Source organism: Artibeus jamaicensis, unplaced genomic scaffold, assembly GCF_021234435.1.
Source record: "Artibeus jamaicensis isolate MK-2021 breed Jamaican fruit bat unplaced genomic scaffold, CSHL_Jam_final contig_464, whole genome shotgun sequence".
Lineage (NCBI taxonomy): Eukaryota > Metazoa > Chordata > Mammalia > Chiroptera > Phyllostomidae > Artibeus > Artibeus jamaicensis.
Window position 1 is genome coordinate 4,377,914 of NW_026521842.1, and position 27,940 is coordinate 4,405,853.

Here is a 27,940-nt window from a genome sequence, read left to right on the forward strand (position 1 = left end):
AGCTCACCCTGACCGGAGAGTTCCCCGTATGCCCCCGTTTGTTCCCTTGGTGGGGAGGCGAGCTTCTTCACACGGGAACATGTTAGAGTCATGTGCTGAGCGGGAATCAATACTCTGAAGCAAAGGGCTATATTCTGAGAAAGATAAATATCCACACGAAGGTCCCAAGTTGGAGTGAGGAAAGGTCTGCCTGTCTGGGACGCACGGATTCGGGGCAGAAAGGAGCCAGGACTTTCAGGGAGAGGGGAGAAGACATTTAAAAGGTGTGTGGGATGAGTCACAGAGGAGAAGATGCTTCTGGGCCCCCGAGGCAGCTTTAAAACATGCTGCGAATTCCTAGACACTCCTATCAGAAGGTGAAGTTTCTGCCGGTTCTGAATCTGGGCAGCCTTGTAACTGCTTCAACCAAAAGAGTGTGGCAGACGTGTTGCTAAATGAAGTTTGAGGCTGGGTCACGAACAGCCTTGCAGCTTCCCCTTTGTCCACTGGTCTTCCCCAAGGCTGTCATATTGTGAGGAAGCCCAAACTGCATGGAGAGACCATGTGTCAACATTCCAGCTGTGCCCGGCCTTCCAGTCCCCCCAACCCAGGCACCAGACCTATGGATGAAAAGGACTTCAGGCGATCCCACCCCCAGACACCGAAGTCACTCCCAGCTGTTCGAATTTTCCCAGAGAAGACTGCAGACCTTATGGAACAGAGAAAAGCCAACACCATGGTACCCTGTCTGAATTCTGACCCTCAAAACCCATGAGCAAAATAAAACATTTTTATGCCACTAAGTGTGGGGTAGTTTGTTACACAAGAAGAAATGAGTGAGGCCATCCCCACCCTGGCAGACTCCATCTAGACTGAAAGACAGGCCCACGAGCGCAGGAAAGAAATGTGCTCACTTAGGCGCCACTCATCCATCGACAGGTTGTAAGGTGTATCATCGGAGCAAATAAATTCAGGAAACGGTGGATTAAATGAGTTTCTGACCACGAGCAAGAGATCTTAATATGCCGATGTGGAGTGCACATGTCCAAGGTGGAGCTATACGTTATGAGTGGGTTGAGATGTTTGCTGCTTCCTTCCCTTTTAGTAAAAGCAGCCAGTCTCTCCACTGAGAAACCACCCCACCCCCATTCTCCACCCATTAAGCTGTCACAATTGCAGTCATTAATTATAGATCATTCTTTAGAAAGAATTTCTAAATATTTCTCAGTAATCGAGTTGCAAAACTTTCTATTATGAAGATTCTGAATCACTCGCACGAGTAAGTTCCCACAAATGCTTCTTTGTGGGGAGAATTTCCCCCCTTGCACACGACGATGCCTGCCCTTCAGCGGGATTCTCCCAGGATTCCCAGGGCACAGGAGAGCCTGCGGATGCTTACCCCTGGGGTCATCCTCTCAATCCATCTGGACATTGCTGAGGAAAACAAACATTTTGCATTCCAGATGCATTTTGCCAAAGTGAGTGCACTAAGTGGAAGTCAGAAAGCAATTGCTGAAATATCTTAATTTCTTAAAATGTTTTAAATTACAAAGAGTGGAGGCACTTTGTTTCCCAGAATGTCATACCAGCCCATTCCCACTAGCTTCCCCCCGGGTCCCAGAGAAGAGTAGTTTACATCTGTGGTCCTAACAGCGTTTCCAAGAACTTCTGGTTATCCCTGAAGCAGATGAAGCAGTCTCTGAACTCCCTCCTCGGCCTCTAAGGTTGCCGTAAGAAGCTGAGCGGGAAGAATTTGTCGGCTGTCTGCACAAGGGTGTTGAACTCTGGGGAGCGGCAGACTTCATCAAGTTGGCCCTGAATCCACAGGACAGATGAATCCACAGGCCTGCTTATAAACAAAACTCCCACTTGCAGCCTGTGGGAATGAATGTGACTCCCTGCAAAGATTCCTGAGAAAGCCAGTGGTCCACCCAGCTGCCAGGTTTTCCACATGCCGGCCAGCTTCAGCACAGCTGGAAGATGCTGTCAGGAAGCCCCTCAGACTGAGCTGTTTGTTGGGCACGAATGGCCTCCTGTCAGTCTAGCATGGCCCCCTGCCTCCGTTTCCTCGTCTACAAGCTGGGGATAAGAACAGCCCCACTCCACTGAGCTCACCCAAGGCTGGAAAGAGAATGCCTATTGCCATGGAGATGAGTGAGCTGGGTAACACCTCTCCACCTGGGTTGGCTGAAGCCTGTGCCTCCCTGAAATTAATCATTTGTACTGGGTTGTTCAACAGGCATGTCCCATTAACCTGGGACCCCTCTCCTTGTTTGCCAAACTGGGTCCCTCGTGTCCCCGCTTCACTCCAAGGACCTAGCCTGCATGCGAATGGGAGGACACACAGCCCAGTCTCATGTGAGTGACCCAACTCCAGTGGCCCTCCTATGAATCATTTCCAGCAGCTTCCAGGATAGTGCTATCAATGCCAAACTCATGTACAAAAAAACAAACAGCCTTCAGGTTCTAAGAAAAACATGCTACGCCCACATTTTCTCCAGGAAATTCTGCATGATCTGTAAGTCCCATTCCTACTGTCCTGGGGATGAGTAAAAAACAAATAAGCAAACAAATTTTAAAGTCACAGTGTGATATTATTGTTTCATTCCCTCTTTAAAGTACCCAGAATCTGGTGAAAATGATAAAACATTTAATAGTGACTTTAAAAAAACCCCAAAGCACCCAAGAGCTTTAAAAAAAGAGCACTTTATTTTAATAATTAATAAAGGAGATCAATATATTTTTAATGCATATAAAAATAAATATTCGGAACTGGACTTCTGGCCAAGATGGAGGCATAGGTAGACACACTGTGTCTCCGCGCACAACCCAAAGAAGGACAACAACAATTTGAAAACAAAAACCAACCAGAACTGACAGAAAATTGAACTGTATGGAAGTCCAACAAACAAGAAGTTAAAGAAGATACATTCATCCAGATGGGTGGGAGGGGCAGAGACAGGCAACCCAGTGGAGAGGACTCATAGCAAAGCGGTGGCTGGAGGACCCAGCAAGGTAGCAGCTGGCGGAGCCTGCAGTCCCACAATCATGTGCAAATAAACTGAGAAAAACAACTGGGGAGCAAGACAGACCTCGAAAACCAGGGTCCCAGCACCGGGAAATAAAGCCTCAAACCACTAATTGAAAATGCCTGTGAGGGTTGAGGTGCCGGGAGAGACTCCCAGCCTCATGGGAGAGTTCATTGGAGAGACCCACAAAGTCCTAGAATGTACACAAGCCCACCACCCAGGAACCAGCACCAGAAGGGCCCAATTTGCTTGTGGGTAGTGTAAGAAGGGACTAAATGTGGCAGAGAGTGGAGCAAGCGCCATTGTTCCCTCTTGGACCCCTGCCCCACCTACAGTGTCACAGAGCAGCGACATGGGCTACCTTGCCTTAGTGAACACCTAAGGCTCTGCCTCTTATATGTAGCAGGTGGGTCAAGACAAAAAAAAAATGGCCCAAATGAATGAACAAATCAAAACTCCAGAAAAAACACAACTAAGCGACAAAGAGATAGCCAACCTATCAGATGCACAGTTCAAGACACTGGTAATCAGGATGCTCACAAAATTGGTTGAGTTTGGTTGCCAATTAGATGAAAAAAATGAAGGCAATGCTAAATGAAAAAAAGAAAAATGTACAGGGAACCAATAGTGATGGGAAGGAAACTGGGACTCAGATCAATGGTATGGACCAAAAGGAAGAAAGAAACATTCAACCAGAAAAGAATAAAGAAACAAGAATTTTAAAAAATGAGGAGAGGCTCAGGAACCTCCAGGATATCTTTAAACATTCCAACATCTGAATCATATGGGTGCCAGAAGGAGAAGAGGAAAAGCAACAAATTAAAAACTTATTTGAACAAATAATAAAGAAGAACTTCCACAACCTGGGAAAGGAAATAGACTTCCAGGAAGTCCAGGAAGCTCAGAGAGTCCCAAAGTTGGACCCAAGGCACATCATAATTACATTACCCAAGAGTAAAACTAAGGAGAGAATCTTAGAAGCAGTAAGAGGAAAGAAGACAGTCACCTACAAAGGAGTTTCAATCAGACTGTCAGCTGATTACTCAGAAGAGACCTTACAGGCAAGAAGGGGCTGGAAAGAAGTATTCCAGGAAGTCATGAAAGGCAAGGACCTACATCCAAGATTGCTCTATCCCAGCAAAGTTTTCATTTAGAATGGAAGGGCAGATAAAGTGCTTCTCAGATAAAGTCAAATTAAAGATCATCATCACCAAGGTCTTATTAGATGGAATGTTAAAGGGATTTGTCTAAGAAAAAGAAGATAAAAACATGTACAGTGAAATGACAGCAAACTCACAGTTATTAACAACCACACCTAAAACAAAAACAAAAGCAAACTAAGCAAACAACTAGAACAGGAACAGAACCACAGAAATGGAGATCACAAGGAGGGTCAGCAACAGGGGGGTGGGAAAAGGAGAGAGGGGGGAAAATGTACAGAGAATAAGTAGCATAGATGGTAGGTAGAAAATAGACAGGGGGAGGGCAAGAATAGTGTAGGAAATGTAGAAGTCAAAGAACTTATGTGTATCACCCATGGACATGAACTGAAGGGGGGAATGTGGGTGGGAGGGGAATAAAGGGGGAGAAATGGGACAACTGTAATAACATAATCAATAAAATATATTAAAAACAAACAACCATGGAGAAAAATGGATAAATAAATATTCACTTAGCATATTAAAAATGTGTGCTTTAACATTTATTTGTGCCAGAGACTAAAGCAAATTTTGCTGTCTTACAAAATTTCAGACAGCCACTCTGTTATCCCCCAAAATTTGATGCTTGCTTAGGAGCCAAAGGAGAAGAGCCACCAGACGGGAGCTCTCCCACACCCTCAGGTGACCTGTGATGCCTCCGCAGGCTCTGCAATCACATGGTCTGGCTGCGCCTGCACTGCCCTCATGGCAGGCACAAGGGAGAAGTGAAGGGACATTCTTGGGTTTCTCAGATCTCGCCAGAGACTTCTGTGGTTAGGAGGCCGCTAGCCCGGTTGAGCTGGGCAGTTTGTCCCCCAAATCCCAACTCCTTCTCCCATGTCTTAAAATGAGGGCTAGCAACTGAGGCCCTTCTTGCTCGTTCATTGTGAGATTCTGAGTCTGGGGTGGGAGGGACCCAGGCTGTGTGATAAAGGGAAAAGAATACAAAACAGCTTCTCCCCACCCCCAAGAGAGTGGATGCAAAGTAAAAGCACCCTCCCAACCCCCAAACCTGCCTGGTGTCTACACCCACGGTGGGACCGACTTGGCCAGATGAACAAACTCTGCACCACCAAGAAGTGGGGCAGGTGCTCAGCACGCACCATGGGCGCCGATCTCTGCCAGTCCTGGTGCACCGCATAGGACACACAGACAAATAAGAGGCTCCCCAATCGCAAAACACATCTACTTAGGGGGGGAAATGCCCACGTGCTTTTTAAACCTGAAAGTGGTCATGGAGATTCTGTCCTCTGCACAGCGAGTGGCAGTGAGTGGCAGTGAGGTGTCGTGAACCGCCCTTGCCCTTAAGCCAAGCCATCATTTTCAGTGTTCTGTCCCTAGCTCTCAATTGGTATCATGACTTAGGATAAACACTTTGACACATTTTGGGTAGCAAATGCATCTTATTTGCTAGTAGACAGGGTAAGTTCTTCCACAACTAAAACTGGAACTTCACCACTGAAATCCCACTGGAGGACTCTGTTGAAGAATTCAGCGTGCAGTGGGGCCATCTCGAACCTCAGAGCAAGGTAGGGATGGGGGAAGGCACACTCCTGGCCACAGCCCACCCCGTGGCCCGAGTAATGGCGACAGGCTGACACGCCATCCCCAGCCCCCAGGGCCCGCAAGCCCAGCTACCCGGTCAGAGCCATGGGCTACTGAGTGGAGTAACTGAATCCGAGGCACAATCAAAAGGCTGGTACAATCCACAATTATTTTTTGAATTTGTGGTTTATAGCTTACCCACTTTATAAAAAGAAAAAAAGGTTCAAAGTAGTTTACAATGTGAGAATTAAAATTACAAATATTTTTTAAACAGGGCAATAGCATTTAGAAAGAAGAAAAACAGAGAGGTATTGGGGCGGACAACTACAAAAATGAGAACATACATTTGCCTAAGCTCGCTGGCAATGAAGCGCCAAAGGGAGAATTTTCATCGTCTGTAGATACGGCAGAACACTTGGTGCTGGAAATACCCCTCCAGCACCACGTTCCAGGAGGAGACGCATTCTGTAAACAAGCCAAAAGTTTTGCTCTCCCTTGTTAAAGGGAGGCTGGTGTCTAAGTATTTTTAAATCTTGTTAACATGCTTCAAGGCAAAAAGACACTTCCGGTTGAACCAGCCCCGTGAAACCATAAGTTTATACAGCTTCAACAAAAGATACAGACGAAAAGAAAAGCAGCACTGATCTCCAAAATTCTTCGGCAATATCAATTATCAAGAAATGCCGCAAAGATCATAGCAACTAATAATTAGGAAACAAATGTTTTCATCGGAGGTTGTAGTTGCAGCCTCCAGACCAGTTGGGGCGAGTCTCCATGTTCCCATCAGAGCAGGGCCCCTGAGGATGCCCTTACTAAATTAAGAGCAGAGGTAGGAGCCCCACCCCAGGTCAGAGGGATCTACATCCTTAAATAATTACAACAGTAATTGTAATAAAGAAATGTGAGATGTGGGCAGGGTGTGGTGCCCGACAGAGAGAGACTTAAACTGTGATCTGTTGGTTTTCTCTGAAAAAGGGTCTCTGGTGGGAGGCACAAATATCTGGAAACATCCGGAAGACCTGGTCCGGCTGGGGCTCCTCGGGTGACTGCATCAGGGACCCCACGCCACAGCTCTTCCCGGCTTCTTCCGCCAGCTGCCGCACGTAGAGTTGCTCAACCTGGAGGCATGGCATACGAGGTCAGAGATGGAGGTGGGAAGTGAGGTGGGGCTTCCTCTGACCCTCGCCACATTCTTTGATGACCCCAGCCCAAAGCTAGCATTTAGAACCTCCTTGTGAGTCCCAAATGAATGAACCCAGAATAGGAAGATGCCAAGAAAGGACAAGTGGTATTCCTGCAGAGACTCATATGTACTTTCTCAATATGGTCCCAACATGACTAGCCAGTGTCCAAAATTCCACTGTTAGAACTTCATTCCTTTGGCTAGCGTTACATAAGGGCTTACGAAACCCTAATCTATGACTTAGACCTTAAGGCAAGGTGGAATCTTTCTGAAAAGGAGGTTCTGGTTTTGAAAAACAAACCAAACCAAAAAAGGGGGACAGTGGAGGGGGACCCACAGATCGCGAGCCCTAGAACATGAGAAGATAGTTCAGAGGTGGCAAGAATCCACTTCTGACCCTTGAAGGTCTCAGCCAGGCCTGCTCCTGCACACGAATGGATGACCCCAGTTCTCTCTGTTCCAAAGCCCAAGGACAAACTGGGTCCTGAAGTGCAGGCCGGGAGACCTGGCCACAAGCCCCAAAGCTTCCTGTTCTTACCTGCACAAGAATGAGTTTGGAGCGCAAGGGAGTCATATCTGGAAACTCTTCTCCGAAGCACAGCACCACCCTGCTGTCGGGGAACCGGCTCTGGTTGTTATAGAAGTGCTGCAGCTCTGGGAAGACACGAGGCAGAAAGGGCGGGGTTCGCTTTCACGCCTGAGCTCACACCTGCCACCTCACCCACCTTCCAGGCACCCCTTCTCCTGGAAGCCTCTCGGATTTCCCAGACCAGGTGACACTAGCTCCTGGCTGTGATGGGGAGGGAAGCAGAGACCTTTGGGAGCACGGCAGAGGGCTCCCATGCAGTCCTGCAGGCAGCCCAACTGATTTCGGACACCCCGGCCTTCTAGAAGGGACACGCACACAGCGGGGTCCTAATTATATGTCTCACGAATAAGAAGAGCTCTTGCGCAGCTCTGCTGTGTGTGGGTGTTGTCCTGAGGGCTCAGTGTTTACCTGGGCAGCACACAGCAACTCCCTGGGGCCTGGCCAGGATGCCAAGTCTGACCCCGGGGCAAAATGGAAAGAAATGCATTCTAAACAGCTCCCAGGCTGAAGCAGTGATCCATAACAAAGCTGCAAAGTGCTAAATTCCTTAAGGTACTGTACTGCACCTCCCAGTCTATCCCCAGTATCCCTCAGTACAAAAGTGCAGAGCAGAATTCAAATGCAGGGGCTGCCCCTGCTGCAGCCGTGCCACTGGCCCTGCAGGTCCCCACAGGAGCTTCGGGTGGCAAATGGTCCTGGGAAGGAGGTATGGTCTTTTATGATTCTGGCATGGGTGACATGGTACTGACCTCTGAAGAACTGACTGGTGTCGAAGACCTTGACCACCTCATCACGCTCCAGCTTGTTGGGCCGGTCCTTGCACAGCACAGCGTTGCCGCTGTAGAACACCCGGCCCTGGCACAGCCGCTTGACCAGCACGCCCTGCCGGCTACTGTGCAGCAGCACGCCTCGCTCCAGGTGCCCGAACAGCTTGCGCGTCACCTGCCTCTGCCGCTCACTGGGGATGGCGTCCGCAGGTGGGAAGCGTACCAGCTCCAGGCCCTCGGGCCCATACATCTTGGCACCAGGCAGTCCCGGCTGGCTCAGAGACAGACGGCAGCCCTCAGGGCAGGTGGTGGTGGTCTGGCCTACCAGCTTGCCCCCATAGTAGAAGCTGATGACCATCTGGGAGAAGGCTGCAGCAAAGAGGGGGACAGATCAGGCACCTGGGGAAAGGGGGCTCCCTGGCCCTTCTGTGCAAATACCCAGAGCCTTTCTTCCTCTCAAACTGGGGGCTTAACTTTTTGTGTGTCTAGGGCTGTTCTGGTGTTCTAGGAAGTTCGTGCACGTCTTCTGGAAATAACGATTTTGTGAGCATGAGTAGATACACAGAACTGGTAAGGAAACCAATGATTCCAAAAATAAAAACTACCGCAGTGCTCTCTGTACTTCTGGGAAGGGCCGAAAGCTGCTTTGGTTTACCATTTGCCCTGGGAGTAAGCAGGCTCTGACGACTTCATTTCTTAGGAGACAAGCCCCGCCTCACGAGCACTGCTGTAATGCTGTTATGCAATGCAGTACTGTATATAAAACAGATTCTTAATTTTTATACACATTAGAAAATAGATTCTTAATGTGAAATCCAGGGAGCCTCCAGGGAACTGTGAACTTGGCAAGAAAAAGATTATATCTTTATTTTTATTAAACCTCAAATTCAGATCTAGCATCTCCCTGCATTGCGCTGTAGGCAACAGACTACATTGTTCTAGAGTAGACACAGCCACCTATCCAGGTAACACCATCTGATACAGGTACGTGTATGCGCAGAGTCTCTGATCACCTAGAAAAGAAAACAGCCCCACTTTGGTGCTGACGCATCTTTAACACCCAAGCCTGAAGACCCCCCTTTTAACAACGGGGCAGGTGTCGGGCTCTAAGCCTGGGTGGGTGTGATGTCTGGCTGGAATTTCTGAACAGTATACAGCTGGTTTTCAGTGAATGCACTTTGACCTCTGAATTCCTACTTATAATAAGTAACACTGGTTCTCCTTTTCCAGGCAATGAGAGATGGCCCCCATTTAAAATAAATTTAAGTTGTAAAATATAAGATTTAGAGAAAACTAGGATATTGATAACAGTCCAGGCAATACCCAGATATGAAAACCAACTATGAAGGCTCAAGGGTCTACAGTTTGGGAACTTCTCAACTGAGATAGGAATAAAGACAATAGCTAAATTCGGGGGTACTCCTAGAGAAATCAACATTTCAATAGCCTTAAACTCTAAGAATTACATGCACTTTTAAGACCAACTCAGGGCTGACCCCCAGAGCTACATACACTGTGAGCCGCCTGATTCCACGGTGGCCCCTAGACCTGCGCAGTGCACACCTGCACAGCTGTCAGGGGCAGCCTCGTGCGTGGCCACCCACCTCACCTGGTTCCTTGGACCCTCCCCCTTTGCTCAAGAAACACTTGCTCAGTCAAACACTGAAACACCTCACTATTGTCCACAGGCTCCACTCTCTCCCTTGTTGGAGTTCGATGGCATTCTAGAACCACGCAGGGTGAGGAGTCAGAGCTGCAAGTGCTCCCGTCCAATTCATTTATCTGACATTTGAGGAAATTAAGGCCCAGGTGGGGTCACCCAGCAGGTAAGTAGCAGCACAGCATCTGACCTTATGCCTCATGAGCCCCCATTCGCCCTCCTCCCACCCTCCAAGTCTGCAACATCCGCATCTCCTAATGACTTGACACATTCTGCTTCCTCACTCTGAAACAACGCTGAACTTTGTCCCAAATGGGTGAAACACTCCAGACGACTCTGTCACCACTCTGCCCCTGTGCTCTGCCATTGCTGTGGCCTTATTTCACACTAAGGCCTCTTGACCATGTGAACGGACTGCATCAGAGGGAGCAACAGACAAGGTGTCCTAGAGATGCCCAGGTGGGGCTGTCCTAGTGACCCCAAAGCCATGGGACAGCTTAGGCTCAGAGAAGGTTCGAGCTAGAAGGACCTGAGCCGTGACTCGCCACACCCAACCAGTGAGCAGTGGGGACTCACAGAGCAGAAGCCACTCATCAAGGGTCCCCAGTTACTCAGTCCAGCCCGTTGCAATTCTAAGGACCCCACTGCAACCCTCTCCTGTTCCTGTTACACCCACTTGCCCTCCAAGACAGCCCTGCTGGGGGCAGTCCAGCCACAGCAGCAGCAGGGCGCCCACTGTCTAGTGAGTCACCCCAGCTGTGTGACCTGGGGCAGCAGCTCCCCCCTCTGTGCCCCAGCTTCCCTATTAACACAGTGGGGAGAAGAACACACCCACCTCACTGGGTGGCTGTGAGGACTGTTGGAGCTTGCGTCTGACTTACCAGATGTCAGTACCACATAAGTGGTTATCAAATAAGTTTAAGTAATGTACAAAAGATTAACTACAATACATCGATGAGACTCCTGAGACAGTCCCCCGTCTACACACACATCCCAAGTGCTGTTCCGGGTGCTTTGGACCAATTAGCACATTTCATCCTCACAACAACCCCCTGAGGTGAAGACTATTAATTATACCCATTTTCCAGGTGAGAAAAACTGAGTCATAGACAGGTTAAGATGCTTGTTGTCGATGGCACAATTGCTAACCGGGGGCCTGGACTCCCTCCCCAGCAGGCTGGCTCCACATCTGTGTTCTTAAGCACCTAGCCACACTGTCAGTTTCAAACATTGCCGTTCACCCCCATTATTTCAAATACGTGCAGGTGAGAGCACCAACAGGCAGCCACAGCCATGTTTGGATACATCTGCACAGTGGGATGTTGTGAACTTGAATTTGCTGCCAACTTTTTATATGGGGAAATTCCACCTAAGAATCCAGACTTTGATTCCCCTAGAAACACAAAAAAATCAAGCCTAGCTGTGTCTGCAAGTCCCCATGGCAGGGACCACAAGCAGCCCAGAGCGTGGGTCCCTCCACTTTGGCACAGTCTCTGCCACTTCCTATTGTATTTCACCTGACATTTCACTCATTATATTACCTGTCCCTGAAGGTTAAGAACTGATGACCCCTGACAACTTATTTACATGGGGAAAGGAGCTGTGTGAACTGAGCAGAGCTCCCAAGGTCCACAGCTTCTAGCAGAATGCTATAGGATATTCTCTGCGTGAGTCAGTGGCCATGAGATGCTCTACCTGCTGCGTGCTGAGACGGCTCTGGAACAACTTGAGGGAGCTTCCTCCTCAGACCTGTCTTCCCACCCAGACACTGCAGCCAGGGCCTGGGTACTCTCCTGCCCCCAGAAAGCATTGGTCAGCAGACTCCCTGGGCCACAGCCCAGAGCTAAGCAGGTCGAAGGCCCAGTCTCATGACCCAGGGCCTCCAGGAGCTGCACCTCTGGTGAGCAAGGTGCTGCCCAGTGTAAAGAACTCGGCAACCCGGCCTACCCACTGTGTGGTCCTGGCTGAGCCCCATCTTACTGATCTTTGAGGCCAGAGTTTTGATGGGCTCCAGCTCACGGGGCGGCTGTGCAGTAGATAAGAGCCTGATGAACAGGAGCAGTGTTTGCTTTAACATTTTCTTGCCAGGGTGAGAACCTGCTTCTACCTCCCAAAACACTCATCCCATGAGGGCCACGGTCCAGACACTTCTCTCTGAGCCCCATTCCCTCCTCTGCGCCAGGCCTCGGGTCCCGGCCCTAACATTACACAGTTCATCTGGATGAGTCAGGCTGTTCTGGTCACAGAACCTGGCAGCTGTCGGGGAAGACACCAGCCCCCTTTACTCTGAAGACGCCATCAGCAAGCCTGGATGTACACACCAGGGGCCATGGCAGGAACGCAGTCCAAATCCCCAGAATAATTAGACAACAACGTGGCACAAAGGCCACCTCTCTCTGCTGGGGGCAAGAGCATGGATGGGACATCCTGGGGCCACGCCGCAGCTCTGCAGCCCACAAGTTATGGGACAGGGCTTCTGAGCTGGCGCAGGGGAACGGTAACAGCACCCACCCAGGAGCAGTGGGAAGCAATAATGAGATTGGGCCATGAGAGCCTCACCGATGGTCCTGGAGCAGGTACCATTCACTAACGTTCACCACCACCATCATCACCATCCTCCCCGTTCTCAGCAACATCAGCACAGCATCATCTCCACGACTGCTACGACCATCACCATCACTGCCGACAGTATCGCCACCATTATCGGTATTAATATTGTTATTTTTACAAATTTAGGTGTGGGAGATGCTAACGAAACTGACACTGGTGACATCCATTGCCCAGTTGGGTCCCTACCCGAAAGTTTTACTAATGCCATGCGTAACCCTCACAACACTCCCATGAGGTGGCTGTCACTGCTGTTCCCACTTTACAGACGAGAAGCCTGAGGTTCCGAGTGGTTCAGTTACTCTGCCTGGTGTCACAGGACAGGGCAGAGCTGGGCCTTGTGTGTGTCTGTCTCCACGCTCTCTCTCCCTGTGAGCAGTTCTTTGGACATATTTGTTGGTCCAATCCAAGACGAGGCTCAAAAGGCCAGCCACTTGCTCACTCCCAAACCGAAGGGTAAAAAGGAGCAATCGGGGGCCGACCTCCGCCCCCAGTTGTGCTTGTCCAGGGGCCCCGAGGAACCCACACAGGTCCTTTGAGTTTTGTCTTCAAAGAGTGTCCCTGCACCTCGCCCAGCTCAGGGCGAGTCATACCTGCGTGGTGCGCGTCATAGGCGGCGTACCCCGTCACCAGCGGCAAGCCTGTTAGAGGGAGAGAAGAGCCGGTTCAGATGCAGCCCAACCCAGTCGTGTGCGGGGGACGCAGTCCCCGTGCTCCCCCTCTCCCAGAGTTTCTTCAAAAGCCGCACATGGCGTGCTCCTGAGGCCCCGCCACAGGCTTCCGCTGAATTCGGTGTTTTTCCCTCTCGGTGTGGTGACCCATGTTTCATAAAAGCAGAAAACCAGACCTCAACCCGACCAGCGTGGAGGGGGGACTTCCTCTGTGCTGTGGGGTTTCTGACCATGTGTCAGTGTCACATCGTGGGGACACATTTCCTTCCCCCTGAGGGCCTGCTCCCAAAATACCACCGGACTGCATGCCCACCCTCCAGGGCTTGTCTGGAAGGGAGCTCGGGCCCAAGCCGAGAGGTGCTGCCTGGCACAGGGACAGAGGGCTCTCGGCGCCCTGCCTTGGTCGCACCCCACACCCTGACAGGCTTTGAGGCCAGCTGTCACCTCCTGATCTCCCACAGAGGCCAGTGGGAGGGAGGCCCAGGGAGGAAGCAAAGGCACTCCCGGTCCTGGACGGAGGGTCGGAGGGTCGTTTTCAGCAGTGGTGGGGGCGGGGGTGGGGAGGCAGGCAGTTATCCGAAGATAATAAGAGGGTGAATGGCTCATTTAGCTTCAAGACCCCGTAGGGCCGGTCCTGGGGTCTCCATTTTTGAGATGAGTAAACAGAACCTTAGATACGAAACTTCTGACAGGGGATGCAAATCCACGGCCTCGAGTGAGCGACTGCCCGTCCCTGAGCTTTCCTGCTCTCCAGCCGCTCTGGGCTGTGCTTGGCTCTGAGGGTCCCTAATGTCTGAGGACACTGGTGGTGGGCCTGACAGACCTAACGTGCCCACAGCTGAGTCCCCTCTGATCTTGGAGAAGTTCACCGACTCCCCCGCTCCAAGCTTGCGGGGGTGGGAGGCTGGGAGTATGGGAAGCAGACACATCCTATGGGAGGGACATCTACAGCTTCCTGGGAGGCAGCGGTGAATGGGGCTAAGGGTGTGACTCTGCATCAAGGGCCACCTCTCTGGGCTCAGTTACCTTCAATAAAACTTAATAGGACCCAGCCTGCCCCACCCCAGTGGCTATAGGGCTAAAACCATTGCAGCAAGTCCAGCCCCCACAGCACTTGCCAGCGGTTCTGGGCTCCCCTCCTCACCTGTGCTGGGCTGCTGCACCCACCAGTCTGGGAGGAGCTGATTCCTGCAGGCCTCGGGCGGCGACGGGCTCCTTTTGACCATCCCCATGTACTCATCCACAGAAGGCTGTGGGACCCGGGACAGGAGAGAAGACAGCGCGGTCACCAGGCTTCCAAAGCAGGACCCCAGTGTCATAAAGACAACACTAACTCTTAGCTAAAACCATATGGTCACCTTTAGCTCATAAAACAAAAAGGAAGTTTTACTTTGCATCCTGAAAGGTCCAAGACAATCCAGCAGGCTTAGCGATCAAACCACATGACTGAATTACGAGCCTCTTCAGGGCCCCTGATAAGTTTATTGGCTTTTACATGCAACTGCCTGTGGCCAGTTCTGGGACATCAATGTGCCCTGACACTGAACAGACTTGTGAACAGACTGCCGCACTTCCAGCAAATCTCACTCAAAGTGCAGGTCTAGATTTTCCATCTCTGACCCATTTCTTAACAGAGCTGGTAAATCCAGTTAGGAAACGTTTCTGAGCTCTTTTTCCCGTGATCCCAGTGCACCAATCTGATTATTTCACTCTCTCAGCTGAGTTGGCAGAAAAGCCTCATATGCAAAACAGGACTATGCAAAATGGGACAATGTTGGAGACAGGAAGCCAGGAATTCAGTGGGTCTGTTGCCAAAGACCATCCAGAAACTTAATGGCTACCCTGTGCAGAAAAGTCAGGCAGCTTGGAGTAGATTACTGCCAAGCTACTCCCGAGGATCTAGCATTGCTGCGTGAATTGAGAAGAATTCACATAGCACCCACACCACCTTTGGCAAGGGCTCTATGGGACTATTTTAGCTATGCAATGTCCGCCTTGTAATAGCCATAAAAAGCATAGTTAAAAGGCTAAAGGTAGAAGAAAACGACACCCAAATAGCTGAAAGTGGTATGGAAGCCTATTCACTGTGCCTTCACACGCAGTTCTCCAGGGTTGGGTCAGATGGATTTCCAACCCTTTGTGGATGAGAAGCTGTGTAGCAAGATGGGACGCCCAGCAGCCATCAGAGCTAGCACAACAATCCTGCCAAAGGGCCAACCCCAAGCAGGAAGGAACATTCAGATTTTGTTTACTGAAGCCTGCTAAGAAGGCGAGAAAGCATATGATGCATTGCAAAAGACTGCCATTCAGAATGTTTAAACACACAGGCTAGAGCTTGAAGGCACATCAGTGAGGTGCAGCCCTCAGGATTAGGGAGGGGACACCAGGTGGGAGGGATGACCAGTTGGCAGCGGCTGGCCTCACACAGGGGGCCCAGTCCTCTGCCTCTGTCAGGGTGGAGATGAGGTCTGCCGGGAGAGCCCGAAGCTCTGGGTGCCTTGGCAGGGTGAGATGGACGCCACGGCTCCCCAAAATGCGTGTGGCTCCTGCTGTCGGTCCAGACCCCTGAGAACGCTGTCCCCACATACCTCCTTGATCAGCTCCTCAATTTCGGAGTGACCGCACTCCATCTCCGCGACTTCATTCACACAGCCGGGAGTCGCCACGCCTAATTTGCCTATGGAAGAGCGGACGAACAAGGCCAAATGTGACCACAGCACTGACACATCATCACGACCACCACTGGGGCAATCACCGGTGGTGTTTTTTTTTTAATGCTGAGTTGAAGGAAATAAAAGTCAATAAGTGTCTTCCCTGGTTTGTGAAAGGCCTAGAAATGACTTTCCCATGCTTCTCCAGTCACCTGATCAGCAGAGTCAAAAGAGAGAAGTGGGGTGTTTTTGTCCACTTAGAGGACAAAGGCAGCGCTTTGGTCTCTTCCTTCTGTTCGCTGGAATCTAAAATGGATTCCTATCAAAGATCCTTTACACCACATCCTGACCGGTGCGGCTCAGCTGGCTGAGCATGGCCCAGCAAAGCGAAAGGTTGCCAGTTCAAAGGCTGGGCAGAGCACATGCCTGGGTTGGGGGTTCAGTCCCCAGATGGGGCAAGTGCAAGAGGCAACCAATTAATGTTTCTTTCCCTTTCTCCCTCCCTTTCCCTCTCTCTAAAAATAAATACATAAAATCTTTTTCAAAAGTATCCTTCTTCACACCAAGCATTTTCCACTGTACGGAGGTTAAATTTACAAACTGGGCATTTGAAGACACTCGAAGGTTTCCTAGCAAATGTGTTTGCAGGTTAGAGTCTCTCTCTCTCTCTCTCTTTTAAGTTAATTGGCAGGAAATCTCTTTTTGGCCTTTCCAAATATACACATGTGCATCTGCATGCACACACGCCACGCACACGCTCAGCATACCACAAAGACTGGCCCACGCCCGGCTCGAACCTGCCCTCGTGGAGAGTCACCAATCGTGTGTGAGCATTTATTCCCACAACAGGCGCTCCGGATGGGGCAGCTTTCCTCCTCGCTCTTCTGCCTGTTCCCTGGCCAGAAACTCGCCTCATTAAGTTGATCAGTGAGATGCATTATAAGCCACAAACACTCTTTTGCTGGAATTCATTAGTCCCAGAGATCTATAGATTTGGCCTGTTGTTTCATCCTTGCTGAATTTTGATTCCATTTTGACAGATTCAAGAATTCCCTTAGAAGCTGTTGATGGGGGAAGTAGGGGGCAGGTGGGGCACCTCCCACGTAGCTTGCAAACCACTGAAGTACAGAGGGGAATGGGTCCATGTAGGCACTATGCAAATGCAACATTTCTTTGCCCCCCTGAGAACCTGCTTCTTTAACACGCACCCTTGCAGGTGATGCTGGCTGCCCTCCATGCTATAAACAAGTTAGGGTCACCTGGCAGTTCAAGCCTGGCTGATCCTGGGGGCAGGGAGTAAGACCAACTTCTCTATTCCTTCCAATCACAATTTACTCTGTGATGATGCCAAAAATATTCAGAAACTGAGAGATAAAGCAGAAAGATGACTGTTTGGCCTTTCAAAGCCATTCCAGAGGATCATCTAACAGGGATTCCCTGAAGGGTTATCTGATTTTCCAGGGCAAGATCAGTTTGTTTGACTTAATACTGACATCAATTAGGCTGTAGCCTCAGTAAATCCAAGTGTTAATTTATAGCCCATTAAGCTATGAATGACCAGTAGAAAAGGTAACAGCTGAACTAGGGTCGCACTGCTAGGTCAGAGGCCCATCGGTTCGGCTCGGCCTTCTGTCCTGCACTGACCACACACACCAGCGTGTCACAGTCTGCTGGACAATCATCATCATGCCGGTCCCCCCGTGAATTAGTGACTCAAATCACTCTCTGACTCAGGCTCACCATACATTTGTCAGGGTTACAACTGTAACTTTTTAAAAATTATATATCAACATTAGTAACCTTCCCACAGTGTGAAGAGCTCACACTCAGAATTTCTGCATAGCCCTAAAGAGTAGAAGGGGGTTCTATTCCTTTCAGGCCTTGCCGGGCTAACAGACTTCTTCGAAGGAGAAAAGGATGCTGTGACAACATTCGAATTACTACATCTAATGGCTAAGAAAATCAACCTGTGAACAGAATGTTTTAAACCAGAGAGCTGCAAAGGATACTACTCTGAAAAGGATTCTGAGGCTGAATCTGAGCTCCTTACTTCCTGATTGATTAGTGATGTCTGCACAGAGCGGGGTGTCCGGTCTTGGCAGATGTGTAGCAGTGGTTGCTATCCCTGCTTTAAATTTTTCACGGATGCTTTCCTGGGGTTTTAAAGTGGGAAGAACCTTCCAGAATTATCACATCCCAAGTTCCCAAACAATGATTAGGATCTAACAATACAGAGTTATAGCAATGAAACTAACAGCACTACCATCTGCAAATTCACTCAAGAACTTTCCCCTCTACTCTAATCAGCCATCCCTTCTTTGTCCCCCTGACCTTCCCCTAGCCTCCACTGAGAGGTGCGAAAAAACACAGGAACTCCTTCCACACTGTCAGAGGACCTCTGCTCCTGCCCATCCTCATCCCTGAGCCCCACATGCTCCCGGTCTGACCGTGAGCAGCAGAGCCGCCTGCCACCCAATCTCCCCACCCTTTCCTCCTGCCAGATCCGCCTCTCACTCAGCTGGAAGCTGCCATTTGGTCAGTGGGTGAGGTGGGTGGGGAGAGATTTCCATCTCTGCTTATTCAAAGAGAACTATTTTGTTTATCCAAAGCCACTTGTCCCAGATGCTGTGGGCTCCCACTCCGCCCCAGGCCCAGGCTCTCCTTGGCGGCTGCAAGCTGGGCAGCCTCTGTTGGGCTGAGTGCCCATGGAGGATAGTTACATTTTTGCTCTTCCTCTGGGACGATGCGGTAAACTTTGTATGGCTCGGAAATGTCCAGCTGGGACCGGTCCGTCACTTCCTCAAAATCTGGACTCTTGTTCAAGGCACAGCGTAGCCTGGTCTTCCACGTAGCTGGTTCAGCTTTGTCCCCTTCCTTAAATTTCCCTTTGAAAACTGCCCAGGCCTGAAGGGAGAGAAAGCAGCATGTAAAACGCACAGCAGGCCCCTCCACCACAGATCTCCATGGCTACAGTCAGGACTGGCACACTCTCGCCCTCCTGAAAGTCCCTTTTTGGCCATCAGCCCTCATTCAAGGAATTTCAGGGCTCAGAGACCTCCATCCAGCCACTTTCTCCGATAAATGTAAAAAGACCCAGGCCAGGAAGGGGACCCCAAGATCTCCCAACTGAGCTGAAACTGGAACTCAGCCCCAGGCTCCTCCCCCACCCGAATCCTTCCCTGGACCAGAGAGCCAGGAGGAGCCTGAGGTCAAGTAGCACAAGGAGGAAGTAAATGCACTTGGTTTCACTAGAATGTTCAAAACAAAGAACAATTTGCTTTTTTTTTTTCTTTAATCAACCCCTGGCATGAAAATTTAGCATGAAAAGGAAACATTTGCAAAAATTCTGAGTGTGGTCGTCCACTGCCTTGCTACTTTTAATAGAAATTTTGTTTTGCATTTTGGCATTTATTCTACCCTTCTCCCCCACCTCCCCAGGGCACCGTTTACTACACAATGAAATGTTTTCCCTCTCCGTTGTTTGTTTTTTTTTTTCACAGCCTATCCTCTGACCTCTCCAAACCTCAGACTCTGGACTAGAAACAGAGACTTAAAGCTGGACACTTAAAGTCAAAATGTAGAATGGGGCATCATTTAAAAAAACAAACAAACATGTGACTGGGCAGAGTTTAAACTTCAGAACTGGAATACAGGACACATCAGTGAGGAGGTCATTACTGTCAGGTGAAGATAACTTTTGGTGTTAGGCATATTCAGACACACCTTCCAACCTAAAAGAATACCAGACCGAGATGGAATTCTCAGCCCCACTCAGGAAAACGCAATTCCAAGGGGTAACTTTCCCAAGGTGACCCCGTCTGGATTAAATGCCAGCCGTCCTGACTTCCAACCCGGTGGATTCCCACTGCAGCAAGCACTCTCCGGCTTAATGCCAACCCCCCAGGAGCTCGTGAAGGGCAGAGTCCTGCCCCTCAAGATTCTCACTCGTTAGTGGGGGTTGAGTCTGCAAACCTGCATCTTTAGCCGGCATCCCAGTAATTCTGACTTAGGAGGCCAGGAGGCCAGAACCCCAGAAAACCCCCAAATTCCCCACAAATCAACGCTGCACTGAAAACAGCCGTGGCTTTTTCCTCCTCATAGTAGGCGCGACCTCCTAGTCACTGCCAGCGCCTCGATGTCCAGAGCTCAGATTCTGCATCTCTGCCCGAGACAAAGAAACTGTGAGAACATTCCTACTGGTGGGTGTGTCTCTTCCTTTTCTGACATAGATGAAAAACTCACCTTTTCGCTTAAAAGTGAGTGGTTTTCAATCCTTTATTAACTGCATCACAGACCATACTCGGATTTCTTTTTCAGAGAAATATAAGAGCAAACTATGTACACACTGAACAGTAATTTCAAACATCTAATACGTTAAATCAGAGTGTCTCTACCTCAGCACTATTGACATTTGGGGTCGGATCAGTCTGTGCACAATTGGATGTCTAGCGGTGCTCCTGGCCTCTACCCACTAGATGCCTTCAGGACCCCTGTCCCCACTGTGACAACCAAAAATGTCTCCAGACATTGCCAAGTGTCCCAGGGAGGTAAAATCATGATACACACACCCATGGAGAACCACTCGGTGAACCCATATTACACATGGACCTTGAAGAGCATGGATTTGGGGACGATGTTAGGGCGAGCTGTACTTCTGCAGAACTGCACAGTCTGGAGGGTACTGTCATGGTCACTGGGTCATTCGAGGCTCACACTCTCCCCATAAAGACAACCAGGACATCATAAAGCAAAGCAGGGCCCGTGGGCAGAAAGGGCCCTGGGCTGGCACCAGGTACCCGGCTTTCAGCCTCCACTGAGTCCTTTTGAGGGTTCTCAGGCTGGCTCTCAAATATCCCCCGGCAAACGATCTATGAAGACCCTGGAGCTAACCCTGGACAGAACAGAGTGATCTGAGCCCCTGGAGCTACCACGGCTGTCCAGCGCCCACCATAACTTACGCCTCCATCCGCAAGGTGCTCCAAGCTCCTCAGCAGCCAGCACCAAACCCAGGAAGGCGGCCTCTTCCTGGTTCACCATTACTGTCTCATCTTGCAGTTTAAAACTCAGATGCTATTTTTTTCTCAAAGGCCTACTGGATTTGAAGTATCTGTGCTGTTAAGTAACTTCTAACCCACTTAACATTATCACAAGGCCTGGTCATTGAGCGAATAACTCATGAATCATAAACTACACCCCCACTTTAACTTGACTTCCCCCCACCATCAACATTTTCAAAAGGAGGCAGAGTATGTTTTTAAAAATAAATAAGAGCCCATATCAGGACCTCATCAGCATCCTCCGGGGTGGTACAACATGAGCTAAATGTCATTTTCAACCTCCTGTCTCTGGTCTACACCATGAAGCTGACCTCAGAATGGCGCCCATAGGCAATGAAGGAGTCCCTCATACAAGAAGACACTGCTTAAAATCCACTTATTAAGTCAAGAAAACACACTATTGTTTCTCTTAACTCATAAATTTTTTAAAGGTTTTCTCAGAATGTGTTACACAAAAAGGTTCTTGACTTCACCAGAAAATCCCTGAGGTGGCTCCATCTAACCCGGGCCTGCCCAGTGACTTCTTCCCATGGCAGACGGTCTGGTGGGGCGTGGCAGAGCTCCAGCCCTCAGAGGGTGCCGTGGGCTTGCCATGGTCAAGGGAGCGCCTCGTGGCTTCTTCAAACGGGCATGTCGCCAGCCCAGGCTGTCGCCCTCCCAGGGGCTGCCCAGCCCGGGGTGGGCGCCATGCCTCCCTCCCGCCCCCATTCCTGCTGAGATTGTACCCGTGTTTCAGATTGCCACATTGAGCGACTGCGTAATCAACGGAAACATTGGGAATCTTGCACATTTTTCTCAACACTGTTGAAACGGCCATGAAGAACATTGCATAAGATGTATAAATCTGGGGTTTTATTTCATTACCCCCAGATCATAAGAAGCAGGGAGCAGCGTGAAGGGAAAGGACCTGCATCTCCATCAGCAAGCCAGGAGCCAGGGTCATGCAGCCCCTGGTCCAGCTCCCTCTACCCACGCTCCTCCTGAACAGGCTTGACTGATGGACAGCCTGCATCTGTGCCCTCAGCACCCCACACTTCGGCCTAAATCTGTTCATCCCGGCCCTGGTCTGCTCCCAGAGGGGTTCCCAATGTGGCAGGAGAGAGCACACCCCAGAGGGTATCTGGCAATGTCAGAGGCACTTTTGGTTGTCACATTTGGGGGGCAGGTGCTGCTGGCCTCTAGTCAGCCGAGGTGAGGGATGCTGCCGACTACCCCGTAGTGCACAGGACAGCCCCAAACAAGGACTGGTCTGGCCAAGATGTCAGCCGTGCCAAGGCAGAGGTCCCCTGGCCCTATGGCCATCTGTAACCTAGAATTCCCAGCTGACTGGCTGGACCTTGGGCACTGTTTAAATTTAGCCAGAGTCCTTCCCAAAAGAAGCTCACCATCATGTTAAAGGTAATAAAACCTCTACAAGAGAGGAATCCACATTCCTCCAAGGATGCACTAGCTCACAAACCAGGCACAGTCCTGGCTCCTGACCGGGGGTCCTGATGGAAGAAATCCACTGGACATTCAGGCCACGTGGGGCCCCTAGAAGGTGAGTGCAAAACACCCAAGCATGTCCACTCTTCTCGGGGAGAACCAGTCACTGCCATCAGATTCTCAAAGACATCTGTGACCCCATGTGACAGATTTGGCAAAACTGCTACAGGTCACTGCAAATGTCAGACAGACCTGAAGGAGGTTAATGCCTCATAAGCCAACTCTGACCTACTCACACCCCACTCTGAGGCAAAGGTACAATCTTTTGTCATTTGGGGGTTTTTGTGTCAGAAGACGGTCATCCCTGGCGAAGGGTCATGCTGCACTGAGGTCCCACGGGGCTTGGCTCTGCTCACCCATCCAAGGTCTCAGGTCTGACTCTGGCCCCACAGCCCAGCCCCCCCACTCCTCCTCTCCACCCACTTACTCTCCCCTCCCTGTCCCGGGCCCCCAGATGCCCACAGAACTAGCGCACACGCAGCAGTGGTTTGCAACCTGGGCTCTAAGTCAGACCACCCGTGGTACACCAGTTTGCAAAACTGGAAGCCTGGGCTCGCCCTGACCTAGGGCTACAGATCTCAGAGTAGAGCCTGTACTTCTGGAGCCTTGGAAAAGCCCACAGGAGACGCTGCTGGCCCACTGGGCCGCACAGCTGTGCTGCCCCGGCTCCTGCTCGAATCTAGGAGCAATGGTGAGAAACCTCTGTTTGTCAGCACTGCCAGGGGTCGGGAGCATGGGCTCTGGGTCGGGCTGCCAGGGTTCAAACCCTGGCTCTGTCCTCCAAGAGCTGTGAAATCTTAGGCATGTCACTCCTCCTCTCAGCGCCTCTACAGCACAAGGACAAGGACAGCACCACCTGTTTAAGACTGGGTGGCAAGAAAACACAGACCCTGTGGGCCCAGGCCTGCCACAGAGTGAGCTCTCAATCAACACTGGCAGTCACAGTGCAAATGGCAGAACCAAACGGCAAGTCCCTCAATGCTTGGGGTACTCACTATTCTCAAGGGAAGTCAGACTATTTGCAGACACCTGCTACAGGACATCCCATATGGCCCAGCCCGGAAGTAATGACAGCTGGTGTCTCTCTCACTGAGCTGGCCCACATTGCCAAACAGAAGTAATAACTTCGCAAGAACCAAGTGTCCTCAATCTCATCGAAAAAAGTGTCACCAGTATACAACTGATCTCCCAGTGATTAAATCATATAATAGATATAAAATCACCTAGTACGTTTTTTTAGACACATTCCGCATTCAGTCAATGTTTGTTTTTTAAAATTGGGTTAATTTTCAAGAAAATAAGAAAGTTATCACTCCACACCTCCACCGGCCAGTGAGGAAAGACAGAAACTCCACTCCTGTCCAGTAAGGGGGGGGGGGGGGGGAGTCCAGTCTTTACCTTGAAAATGGAAGCATCCACTTCCTGATTATAATCTTGTTTGCCAGCGTGTTTCCAGGGGATCCGGAACATGCTCTTCTCATCGTTTTCCCAAATCAGCCCTGGGTACATGTTGCTGTCAATTTGTTCAATCAGCCACTGCCGGAGCCGCCGGCCACCATTCCGATCGCACATCCTTGGAAAGAAAAAAATATATTCTAAGATATTACAAATATCATGTCATTCATCACAGCACCCCAGGTACTTAACAGCCAAGAAACGCTAACAGGAAAATCAGAGGGTGGCAACGCAGGCGCCAGCTGGGGCCACAGGTCCAGGAACCCTAGGCCACCTGCCGTGAGAAGACAATGCCTGCCTCCAGGACCTCAGCCGCCCGGGGCTTTGCGGCTGCTGGCACCCAGCTGTTGGCCCCACCTATGGTTCTGGCTGTGCCCTTCCCAGCTCTCACCGCATGTTCCCTTTCAGGCACATCTAATGGCACCATTCCATTTTTCAAATGAGATGGGGAAAAAAATCACTGTTACATTTTCAGGTCCTTTCTGTGAGCGCCCAGCGCTCGAAGGGCCAGTTCCATGACTTGGCGTCCACTCGGACCAGTGTCCGCGAGCGAACAGGACAGTTGTGATCTCCAAGGAGGAGGGAAAACTCAGGCTATCCTTCTACGTCAGCAACTCTCATCTGGTGTGCCACAAGGTTTTTTAAAACACACAGTACCTGACTATGTGGTCAGGAGCACTGACCTCTTTTCCCTTAGACCGTCAAATGAAAAATGACAACAGCCAACACAACAATAGCTGTCTGGTGTGAATGAATCAAAACTGTAACTATTTTATTTGTACAATTTTGGTGTGCCACAGAAATTTAGTAATTAGTCCATGTGTGCCATGAGACAAAAAAAGGTTGAAAACCACCATTCCAGACTATCCCTCCGCAGCTGGTTTAGGGATGACAGCATGAGTTTGGGAGGGACAGAGCGGGGATCCCACTCAAATCCTGCCATCTCTCAGCTGGGTGACCTGGGAGCATCATGTAACTCTGAAGTGTCAGCTACACTGGCTGACACGCTGGGAAAATTACCACCGCCACCGGCGGCTCAGACGGTAGGTATAAATCATCCAAGACAGTGCCTGGACCTTCAAAGATTTTCTGCAAACAGCAGATGTTGTTATTACCCCAACTTTCTACCTAGGGACTCTTACAACCAGTTGACAGGTAGCAGACAAGCATGGGGAAGTCGACTGTGGCCACAGACAAAGTTGGTCCAGATAGACTCTCCAGAATGCACCAAAATCGGGGGAGACCTCACCATCCCAGGGCGCCCAAAGACATCCTTGGGAAGATCATTCTCACCACAGCAGGCAGCTGTCCCAACAGCACAGAGAAAAAGAGAAAGCAGCCATGCCGTACCAACTCACAGCCCACATTTACAAGAACCGGGTGGAAATCCCCTAGGCAGTTGGACAGACGCCCACCCAAAAAGAAAAAAGAGATAGCGCTTCTACTCTTCTGATTAAAGTGTGACCTCTTTAGGCGAAACAGTTTGAAACAATCAGCAATGACAAGACATAACATCCCCGGGAATACGGTCACATCCAGAGCCACACAGGTCCATAAAGCAAGAAGTGGGTGTCAGTGAAAACTCCAGCTACCCTGCAGGTGGCTCTGGGGTCAGACAGGGCAGCAGGGTCCTGGGGAGAAAGAGAAAAGGGCCCGGAGCGCCAAGTGTGATAACCTTTTCACCCTGTAACCCCAGCTGCCCAACTGTGGATTTAAAAGGAGTGAAGTGTGCGAAATGGAGATTAGACTTCGATGTGGAAGCCGGAGACTCCAGCGGAGGCAGATCTCTAAACTGACCTTGGTTAAGTCACATGAGCCTCTCCCTGAGGCTCTCCTCACCTGCGAAGTGAGTGGATCTCCAGTGTCCCGGGATTCTGAGACAGTCCCTTGTGTTTATAAATGTGGGACAGATTCGGGAGGAGTGCCTAATGAGGGCAATGAAGTGACACGGGCAAGCTCCCCCCAGGAAATAACTGGGCAGGGCAGAGACTCCTGCGGGCCCTTCCTGTTGGAAAAGCAGGAGACTCCCCTCCCTTCAGGAAGGAGCTGCGTGGGGGACAAGGGGAGGGAGACAGAACCCCAACGAAAGTGGGTGTCTGTGCACCTGTCAGTTAAAGGACATGTTCCTGCTCGTTGGCATTTTACTCACCCCCTTGGTACAAGGTTCATAAACTAGAGTCCATGTTCCAGGGGCATTCTGGAATGAAAAGCAATATTTTGTTTGTATGGGCATTTTTTTAGAAAGTGATCAACACCTTCTCGTTGGGGTTTTTAATGGATTCAAAACCCCAAAATTGTTCAGGACAACTGTCTTGGTGATTTATAAGAGAAAAAAAGTAAAAGAGATGGCATGAAGAAGAAGAGTAAATCATAGAAGATAAAAGCTGGGAAAATCTGCCTTGGCTGGTGTGGCTCAGTGGATTGAGCACCGGCCTGTGAAGCAAAGAGTCGCCGGTTCGATTCCCAGTCAGGGCACATGTGCCTGGGTTGCAGGCCAGGTCCCCAGTAGGGGACACATGAAAGGCAACCACACATTGATGTTTCTCTCCCACTCTTTCTCCCTCCCTTCCCCTCTCTCTAAAATTAAATAAATAAAAATATTTTTTTAAAGCTGGGAAAACTTTAGAAATCATCTAATCCAACCCCTCTTTGTCATAAAATGGAAAAACTGAGGCCCAGAAGGCAGCCCAACCCCCAGAGACCCAGAAGGGGGTCTTATTTTACTCGCTCTGCAGAAAAAAAAATGGTCAAGTTATAAGATCTCGTAACATGGACAGCCACACCTGAATTTTCAATGAGATCACCCGCGAGAGTCTAAACAGCATTAAAAGCCTAAGATTCTAATATAATGAAGATCCATAATTATCCATTGAACACTAACAAATTAATTCCACCAAATGCTGAGCCAGGAAAAATTTATAAGCCCAGTCACATGTTTACAACTTCCTCTTCCTTGATTTTTAGGTAATAATTCTCTTTATGGGCCAAATCCTATCTGGAGCTAATCTGCACCCTATAAATGGGTCCGGGGGTCAGGCTTCCCAGGTGGCGGGCGATAAGTGTCCAGGATGTGCCAGAGAGGTGGCACAGAACTCACCTTCTCCCTGGGCACTTTCCCTAGCCGCCACAAACCCCCATCACCCCGAGACCCAAAAGCGTCAAAGCCTTTCTCCCTCTGGCCCAGTCCTGCTAAAATGGCTAAACCAGCCCTCATTCTTTTCAGGGGAGAACCTGCCACAGTCCAAAGGACATTCTCAGAGCTGTCCTTTTAGGGCCAGCTCCTCACTTAGGTTTAAAGAACTGTGTTGTACCTCCTCCCATACGGGAGGGGGATAGTTAAAAGTCCTGGAAAATTTGGTCTACATTCAAGAAGCACTTCAGAGCTTTGGTAAGGGACTTTTCTCACCTTTGATATGTTACTTTACACCAAGATGTCCTGTTAGCTGTGACCCCTTACGGACTTCTTTGCCAAGGCTGTGATGGAAGCAAAGGCCCTCAAACCCCGCTCAGAAATCCTAATTATTGTCAATCAGAATTAAAAACTGCAGTCTGCCCCTTCCACAAGCCGACCCACACAAGCACTGCCGGTTATGGGGCAGTTTCACTGTAACGAGCCTCAAGTATTATCCCATGCAGTAAGATTTGAGCAGGACAGGGAGGAGGTCTTATAATAAAGAGTAAATATTTCCCTTCATTATATGAGACATTCTAAAGTCAAGCCCATGCAAACCACATTTGAAGGAAAATAAGATTTTTTTAAAGCCTCAGCCAGTCTTTAGGGGCAGCCACACAATGATCAACAACTGGAACCTTGCTTGGGTTTATTACATTCAGGAAAACAGAAGGGCGTGCTGCGATCGCGCTGGCCCCGAGACCCAGCGGCAGCTGCCCTCCCACCCGCCCGCAGTCTTGGCCCGCCCGGCCCTAGCCCGCCCGCCCGCCCGCCCAGGCCTCCTACCCGCCGCCGTGCGCTCCTGCCCTGCCGCCTGCCTTCAGTGCAGCTGTCTGCGTTCCCACGCTTGCCTCCGCGCTCGGAGTTGCGGCGGAGGGCTCGGCGTCGGTG

General features: G+C 50.1%; 1 protein-coding gene across 1 annotated transcript; it reads right to left on the minus strand.

Annotated features, from left to right (window-relative positions):
• Positions 1-5,919: 5,919 nt before the first annotated feature.
• IRF8 (interferon regulatory factor 8) lies at positions 5,920-27,940 on the minus strand. Its single transcript, XM_037142385.2, has 9 exons — positions 27,836-27,940; positions 23,821-23,995; positions 18,601-18,784; positions 15,818-15,906; positions 14,374-14,479; positions 13,152-13,199; positions 8,274-8,660; positions 7,474-7,589; positions 5,920-6,870 (listed from the first exon to the last, which is right to left on the minus strand). Exons 2-9 carry the CDS (start codon positions 23,992-23,994, stop codon positions 6,694-6,696), a joined length of 1,281 nt encoding a protein of 426 aa, XP_036998280.1. The 5' UTR covers position 23,995; positions 27,836-27,940; the 3' UTR covers positions 5,920-6,693.

Excerpts from the sequence above, each read along its gene's own strand:
- IRF8 (XM_037142385.2), bottom strand. The coding sequence starts at position 23,994 with ATGTGCGATCGGAATGGTGGCCGGCGGCTCCGGCAGTGGCTGATTGAA. Across the intron at positions 14,480-15,817 it reads TTGAGGAGCTGATCAAGGAG|CCTTCTGTGGATGAGTACAT; the intron begins GTATGTGGGGAC and ends CGGGTCCCACAG. Across the intron at positions 6,871-7,473 it reads CCAAACTCATTCTTGTGCAG|GTTGAGCAACTCTACGTGCG; the intron begins GTAAGAACAGGA and ends CCATGCCTCCAG.